This window comes from Pavona decussata, unplaced genomic scaffold, assembly GCF_977016875.1.
Source record: "Pavona decussata unplaced genomic scaffold, jaPavDecu1.1 SCAFFOLD_156, whole genome shotgun sequence".
In the NCBI taxonomy this organism is placed as follows: Eukaryota; Metazoa; Cnidaria; class Anthozoa; order Scleractinia; family Agariciidae; genus Pavona; species Pavona decussata.
In genome coordinates this window covers 749,753-758,596 of record NW_028145568.1, presented here as the reverse complement: position 1 = coordinate 758,596, position 8,844 = coordinate 749,753, and the positions used below count along the sequence as shown (strand labels likewise).

Genomic DNA, 8,844 nt, shown 5'->3' with positions numbered 1-8,844 from the left:
AAAGGAGTATGTGGTAGAATGTACATTTTAAAGTGACTCTCGTTTGATGTTTTTGCTTAACCCGGCAATTCCTTGGAGATTTAAGTGATTTTCTCCAAAATTGTAGGGAAATCACCCATAAAATCTAACTGTCTTCTTGGTATTGGTAACCACTTTTTAATGTTACTTAGTTATAATGAAATAATCTATGGAATGTACGTGTCCTTTTCATTCATCTATACAAGTTACAGGTCTCCAGCTATTATCATTTCTGAGCAGTGACCGTTTTCACTATTACCTTTGAATAAGAGAAAACATGATAATGAGGGAGCAACTTTTCCTAATGGCTCATAATTCAACGCTTAAAAAATGCTGACTCAGCATCAATTTAGTGAATTTGACAACACCGTTGAATTCAGAAGGGCAATATTGGTGTGTCTATCAAGTTTCAGGCATGGTGTAGATAGATTGGTTTCCTGGTCCCCACCCCCCCTCACTTCGATGGAATCATTGAGAGTATTATCCTGATACCTGATACTTAAATGGTAGTATCAAAGGTAATTCAGGGGGTTTCATCAAGTGAGCAGCTTGACTCATTGTAGCCAGGAATATATGGCACACCTGTTGCTTTCAAGTGGGGCACTCCCCAGGGGTTGGTTACCCCAGCTCGTGTTTTATCCCTAACTAGAATGAACAGGGGCCGAGACTTATGGCACAGAAACGAAGACATTTGACTATTTCCAAAGAAGTTAAAATATTTACAATTTTATCTACATGGCTGTATGTACAATAAATTATGCAATAAATTATAACAATATTTACAATTCTATATACGTTCACATGTTACATCACTTCAACTGTGTTCAGTGAATTCTATCAACTCAACTTTTTCTTGTTTTTCTTTTTTTTACCTTTTTTTCTTCCTTTTCTTGTTCTTTTCTTGTAAACTCAACATCTTAGAGCACGTTTATATACATTTGTCGGCCACAACAGGTAACATCTCAATGGAATGGCGGCGAGTGCGTCGTGGCTGGGTGTGGGTCCCCACTGTTCTTGATCTTGTTGGGGGGAGGGTCGACAGCATATGCGTCAAGAATAAACGACATTTGGATTGAAGTGTGTGTTGTGACAAGTAGGTGCTTGTGACGGTGAATGCGCTGTAATGGGTACTCCAAACCAGCGAATAGGTGCTGGGGAATGGTTGTGAGGTGTGGGGGGTCGAATGCATCCCAGGTGATGCGGGCATAGGGGCAGTATTGGTGGGGCCTGTGATTGTGGAAGCCGTGGGGCAAGGCTGTATATGGCGAAGAGGAGGAGTAGATGATCTTGGGATGGGATGGCGCATAGGGTGGGCTTGGGTAAATGGTCGTAGGGCTGAACTTGAAAGAATGAAAAGAGGAGGGGTAGGTCTTGGGTAGATAATGGGAAGGTGGGTGATGGTGGACATGTTGGGGCGAGGCTCTATACGGCAAGGAGGAGGGTTAGGGTTAGGGTAGATAATAGAAGGGCAGGGTGATGTCCGGCGACGTTTCTTGGGGATGGGGCCAGGGGGAGGGAGAGGCGACATTGCAGGTGGCATGATGGGAGTGAAAGTGACTAGTGTGTGATAATGGGAAAGGAAACGGATAGGTGAAGATGGGGTGGAGTGGGTGGTAGTAGAAGTGGTTGATGGACCTGGAGTGGCGTGGGTGGTAGTGGATGTCGTTTGAGGACGTGATGCGTACGGGGTGGGGTGGACATGATGCATATGGGGTGGGGTGTACGGGGCGGGTGAAAGTTGGATAAATGGGCGTAGGTGGGGCCTTATGCCTGTGAAAAAGTCCATTATGACACCATCAAGTGAAGTGCTTGTGACGGAGAGTGTTTGGGTTGATGTGTTGGTGCTGGTGCTGCTCCCTTCTAATTTTCCTTTCTGCATTTTCCCAGTCTGAATACTTAAGCGACAAAAAAGTGGTTGTTAAAACGTGTTTTACGCTTAATTTCAGACGGGAATGTTTGAGTCACTATCTCCCCACAACAAGTGGCAAGGAAGGTCAAAATACTTCATTGTCAAGGGAAGATGCACATCTGCACTTCGATCTTCGTTCGCGATTTTGCTCCCTGGGTCCTTGACCAGATACCCTATCCAGCATATACTGTGATTGCGCGGATCTGCTAAGCGGCCTCTGGCATCTATAAGTTGATCACATTTAAGGGCCCAGATTTCTTCACTTGCTGCGTTGATGTTCTTGCCAACAATCGACACAGCCCTTGGAATGAGGACAGGATTTCCACCGCAGTTTCCAGTGCCATCAGAAGAGTATCTAATTGAATGCTGGTCATCTGGAGACTAAAACGCTTGAAAAAGTCACATTCTTTGTCAATATTAAGCAACGAAATAAAGTGGTCCACCTTTGTTCTTGGCATACCTCCTTTTGGATAGAAGAACTCCCTTTTGGAAAATTAGAAACAGAAAGGAACAGGTGAACAAACAAATATAAGCTTGTTAACAACACAGAGAACCAAAAACAAAACAAAAAAACAAACAAGAAAGAGAGAACGAAAGGAAGAAAGAAAGAAATAAGTAACATTTACACACTTTGGTATTGTAACAAAGTCTAGTTTTTATCTGTGGGCTAAATCCCAGAGGATCGCGGATTTCACTTTTTCCCATCTTGGCAAAATCTGGGACGGAATGGAAATAGTGAAATCCCCGATTGTCTGGGAATACAACACTGTCAGAACTTTATACTTATACCTATTATAAAGCTAGAGTTTCCATCATGGTGGATGAATATACGCGTGACCAAAATATTCTCCTTACTGTGCACTTCTTCATCAACGTCATCATCAGAGCTGCAATAGCTCTCCTGCAGTACTTCCATGTAGTTTTCTGCGAAGATTTTCTCTACTTTAGATGAGCTTTCTTCTTCGATGGAATCGCGCGTGTGCCATGACGCCATTATTGATGGTCAGCCTTGATTTACGCATGCTCATACATTAACATAATGTATGTAAATGTGTGAATTTGATTCAACACTGCAGAAATGCAACGTTTGAAGCGGTGCCGCATTGCTGCCTGATAATGTGACAAGACCAGTCGAACGTTCGCAGAAATTCAGCAGCTCATTCAGACTTCGAATTTCTGTCGAATTTAATTAGTTTAATTGAATTCGACACAGCAGAAATTCGACATATGAACCAGGCCTAAGTTGCAGGCATTTTATTTTTTCTTTCTTTGTCTTGACGAAGAAGGTACTTTGCGCCTTACATTTCTTCCTTGCAATGTTTGCCTCCTAAAAGCCTGCCGCACACTTGAGGAAAGAGCTGAGCAAACTGCACTGCCTTACGAGACATCGCGAAGCACAGCGTTTCCTCAAGCGTGTGGTTGAGTTTTCGTGAGAATTTCACCTCGCGAGGCGAAATCTCAAATATCCAACGCGACAGATATTTTCGTCAGACTCGCAAGGCGAAAAACTCAAGAAAACACAACTGCACACGTGATGAAACGACTGAGCTAATCGCGTCGCGAGGCAGTTTGCCCAGCTCTTTGCTCAACTATGCGGCTGGCTTCACAATTACAGAATCCTTAAGGCCTGCCGCACACTTGATGAAAGAGCTGAGCAAACTGCCTGGTCTGTACAGATTGTAAAGACTCCTTTCAGCCCGTATCTTATTAGGGACACTTAAAATATTTCCACGTCTTATCTGAGAGAGGGGCTTGTACGGTTTGTACAGACCGTAAAGGCACTTTTCGGTCCGTATACAGTCCTTGGATGTCCGTATGATACTTGGTGAGAGGCCTATACAGTTTAGCATGGTCGGTTGGAATTTTAGAATAATTAAAGGAAAGTTGGGTCCTTGATTTTCGCAGTTGTAAGTGCGTAAGCTAAGGGTATAAGACCAAGTCACTGATATGGCAGTCAAGAAATATCTATTATTTTTAACTTTAATGGTCTGTCTATTGGCTTCAGTTGAAAGATATACAGCTGTATATTCAGTCAAAATTACCTGGTTAGGATTAACAACTGAAATAAGTGACGTGACTGGCAGTAAAGGATGGAAAAGCGATATCTAAGTCACTGTTGGTACAGTTCTCATTGTTTCCAGGGGTTAAAAACCGAGTATGATCGTGTTGTGATTAATTAATGATATTGGCAAAATGTTGTACATGTACTTTTTTGAACGTGTTGTCTTAAATCTAATAGGTCAAATTTGAGTAATGGGGAAATAAAGCGTTTAATCCACAAATGTGATGACCACTGAGTTTTCTTTTGATCTACATCATTGCTCTGGTTGTCCAAAAGGAAAAGCATTAAAAACATGAACCTCCACCAGTTCATATGGTTTGTAATTTTGGCATATCTTGACAACCAGGAGAATAGTTGTTCGCACACTTCGGAGTTGATATTCTGTTGATGAAATAGAAACATTAATCAAGGAGATGATAGTGTAAGATATTGTTGTTTAAATATATCAATATTGAAATAAACTACATGTAACCAAAAGGGAGAGGGATTTTCAAAATATAACATAGAGGTTAAAAAAAAAAACCACCAAAAGTGATTGAGGGGTTGATTATTTGTGATCACTAGGCTAAAAACCAGTTGTTTCATTGGAACAGCACAATGTCAAATAGTTGATTGTCTTGACTGATTTATCTACATAAAAAAGTAGATAACAGAAGTTCTGTTATAGAGCAATTGAATTGTGCTAGTTTATTACCTTTAGATTTTGTGTATTGTGTGGGTTGCAGTTTTTTCTACACCATTTATCCACATGATTTAGGAAATGAAATCGGTCACACACAATTTCCATATCCCATATCCTCATCGCTGTGGGGGTCAGGTGGCTACGTTTGGTGTTCTGGGCAAATTTTTTCAAATGGCAGGCATCGTCATAACAAATGGTGTCTGTTGAAAGGATAAAGTAACTGCAATGAAAGCGAATAACTTATTTAGTTATATAATTACAGACTGGGAAACATTGACATATTTGCCTGTCAGAAGTGTAAATTAAAATTTTGAAGATAAACTGTATTTCGGTTTTTACAAAGCTAAATACTTGATTAGGTAATTTACTGATAGATTGTATTAAATATGAATATTTTATTATTGGCAAATGGCTTAATTAAAGAGTTCAGTAATGTCTTACCTAGGTTCTGCATTGATGGGTGCTGGAGTAAGTCATGCATGTGTGCATACACCTGGGTCGAAAAAAATGTAACTTCTAACTTGAGCCCGGGAACTCGAGGAACTGAATTTTGTACGAAACCTTCCCTGTTTATCTCAGTTGCTCACCCATTTTTGGGTTTGTCCCCACTGACCGAGAACCAGGCGCAATCTTTAAAGGAAACTAGTTTCTTAAATGGTGACAAGAGCCTGCGACAAGTATTTAAAGAAGCCTTACCTGTTGGAAGCACGATGGCCATCCACGTGATGATCGGTTCTGTCTAAAAGTTGTTCAGGGAAAGACTGGCGTGCCCCAAGGAAAAGGAAATTACCATGAGGAACCCAAGGAGGACAGTTGTTTCTCGCTCCTTCATTTCTTTTCCGAAAAGTTGACATATCTGTCGAAATAACATACATATCGTGTTACGAAAATCAAAACCAAGGCCATGACAACCAAGCACGAGCCAAGCTAAAGTTATAACATAATGCCCGCTTTCACCGATTTATTGTTTACCTCAGAAACAACGAAAGATATTGCTTCAACAAGACAGCTTACGAAAAGCAAAAAAGAAAATTAAAGTTCAGAACATACCTCACGGAGCTTTACTGATAACCGGGACCAGTCTAAATCGTACTTGTAGCAAGTCTGCAGGTCCAGAACAAGACGGTTTAGTCGATTTGCCATTTTGGAGGATTGAAATTATGTTTTGTTGTTGCGCGTTTGGTCACAAGTGAAAACTGAAGCTCTCCCTGTTTTCAATGTGGGGAAGGAATTGAACTTGACCGATAGAAAGGTGAGATGAAATTAGAAATCATTTTAAGACATAGGAGGTGTTTGATGTCAACTGTAACAACTTATTATTGACAACCAGGCAACGCGAGTCCTTTGCTTATTAAATAAAAGGAAAGAAAAATGAAAAAGAATGGAAATTCAGAGGTTTCTGTAAGGTGTCTTCAGGATATGAAAGAAACTCGTTTACTGTCACGAGCAGCAGTAGTAGAGGAAAGAAGGCAGTTGACCAGAGTAATTGACTGGGACGCATTCTCTCCATTAAAATCGGGGCCAAAGGAAATGCGGCTCATATTCTGGAAAAAACCTATGCATGGGTGATACCTAAACCTTCAAGGTGGTTCTCTTTCTCATCAGTAACGGTTGTGAGCCAAGCCTTATCAGAAGATGGATAATGCTGGCGTAGCACTGGGCGGAATCAACAGTTAAAGTAGAAAAGAGGGCAAGACAAGTCGATTTTGTCCTCAACAATGGCGAGCAGAAAAGCCATCTGTGGTTCTACTATGATGTAGACTACAACAAATTTCTGTACCTGAGTGGGTTACCGAAGTAAAAGAGAGTCATTACAAAATGATCTCTCACAACGGCTCCTTTAGGAGCCACCAAATGTCACTAAACTTATTGACCAGTACTACTGTACAGTCTACTTTTTCCATAAAATACTAATTTTACTCTATAGTATTCTGCATTAGTCGTCAGGAAAACATGTTCCCTAACTCCAGCCGATTGTAATGTTTTGTTTTGTAAGAAATGCATCATTTGGTTTTTCACACTAAAGAACGAAGAAAACATAGTTGTTGTATTTTACAGCATCAGCCCCTAGTTTATATTTTGTTTACTTTTCAACTTACATTCTGATTATAGACCGTATACGAACCAAAAAGTGTCTTTATGATCTGTACAAACCGTACGGATCATCAAACCATTCACCCGTTGCTCAGGTAATGAGATGCAATTGTCAGGCTGTATTACGGACCGAAAAGTGCCTTTGGATAATCTTTATTTATCCACGGACAATTCATCAGCTACAAATAAAACATTGAAATATATATCAGTATCAACATGCATTGAATCGATAAGATACAATTGTAAAAACTATACTTGAAACCTAAACCTCACTGAAGCTGCTTTCCACAAATGCTGTGCCTCAAGGTACTTCTTTAATTAAGCGCTAAAATAGCCCAAAGGACTCTGCTTGTCTTATGTCACACGGAAGACTGTTCCAAAGGGTGGCGCCACTATAGCTGAAGCTATTCTTATAGTAGTTTGTGGGCGGCAATGGAACATTGAGCTTATTATCAGAGTCTCTTAGGTTATACGCAGTTTCTTGCCTTTCAAATTTAGAACGTTTAAATTTACGATCTGTACAAACCATACAGATCGTCAAACCGTTCACTCGTCTTGTCAGGTAATGAGATGCAATTGTCAGACTGTATACGTTTTATGGGACGTATAGGAACTGAAAAGTGCCTTTACGATCTATACAAACCGTACGGATTGTCAAAAAGTTCACCCGTCGCTCAGGTAATGAGATGCAATTGTCAGACTGCATATGGACCAAAAATTGTCTTTACAATCCCTACGGATTGTGAGGCTGTTTTTTCAGACCGTATCAGTTTGTCTATATTGGACATGACTGTGTCATGGCTTCGCCATCCGAAAAAGCGTTCCTACATGTATCTGGTGTCGCCGAAAGAAAAAGAAAGAGTTGTGACATCAAAGAAGGATTGCAGAGGTTAAGAAATCTTCCGATTTGAGATTTACACGATTTATGCTTGGCGCTTGACAAAAAAGATATTCTTATGGTTGTGCAAGCAAAATTGTCAAATGCTATTTGGCTAGCAGAAATCATATGTGCCTTCCCTTCAGCTATTCCAAAGGTAACAAAAGATACGTTGCTGGCCTATTACTTCAAGTTAGGTCTGGTTGGGGATATTGACATCGAACAGCTGGCTAATGTCCTTCTGTTTTGCACAGCTGATCTGCCGCGAAGTTCGTGCAATGAAGTTAGAGAAATCGAAATCCTCATTCCACCAGTCACCAACTGTTGCAATTGTGAATCCTTGCTTGTAGCACAGAACAAAGTCTGCACAGTGACTGTGTTTTCGGGGGAGAGTGCGAGGACTGCCATGAAGCTATCACTTCAATGTAAAGATTGTAAACTGAACTATGGATATTCCATGTTTGGCAACATCCAAGAAGGTTATCATTTTTATAAAGAAGAACGACCTTGTGTTGAGGCCAGTGACAAAGTGTTCATGGAAAGAAGTCTTTGCCTCTTTCAAGTTTCTTTAGCGTGAGTACACTTTCATGACTCTAATTATTGAGTCTTCTTGCTTCCCATTGCCCCAGACAAGAGCTCACTTCAACAGCGCTTCGAGCGGGGTGGGGTGCATTCTATTATGACTATAGTGAATACCAACTTGATATTATTTTTAATATTACTATTATAATTATTATTATCTTTTAATTTCATTATTTTTTTTCTTTTCGGCATGATGATTTTGCGATTTTGAAGAGTGCAAAGTTCACATTTCAAACTTAGAATAAGAAATCAATTAAATTAGGTGATTTCATTGTTTTTGAAGCAATGACTTTTTCCGCTACGCTAATACGCTAAAGTTTGTCAGAAAACTTTTCTAAATTTATTTTCCACACACTACGTAATAAGATATTGTATATCAAGTTCAAAATGTGAAGTTTTGGCCCAGGAATTCATAATTAGGTCTTTAGCCTGTTTATTTGCAAAGCAACATCTAAGACCACTGAAATATCAAAATCTACAAGGGAAATTTATAAAATATAAGTGATATCGCCAGCCGTTACCTATGTTTATTTGCTGTTATATATGTTTTGTTTCCAGTTATGGGAACTCTGATAACAAGCTTTTGAAGGAAATATAAAATTGAAAGAAATTATAACCTG

At 40.0% G+C, this 8,844-nt stretch overlaps 1 protein-coding gene across 1 annotated transcript; it reads left to right on the top strand.

Annotated features, from left to right (window-relative positions):
* The first annotated feature begins 7,649 nt into the window (after positions 1-7,649).
* LOC146465144 (uncharacterized) lies at positions 7,650-8,219 on the top strand. The gene has a single exon (XM_085128794.1). The coding sequence runs from the start codon at positions 7,722-7,724 to the stop codon at positions 8,217-8,219; it is 498 nt and encodes a 165-aa protein (XP_084984920.1). The 5' UTR covers positions 7,650-7,721.
* Positions 8,220-8,844: the final 625 nt, after the last annotated feature.

Excerpts from the sequence above, each read along its gene's own strand:
- LOC146465144 (XM_085128794.1), top strand. The coding sequence starts at position 7,722 with ATGGTTGTGCAAGCAAAATTGTCAAATGCTATTTGGCTAGCAGAAATC.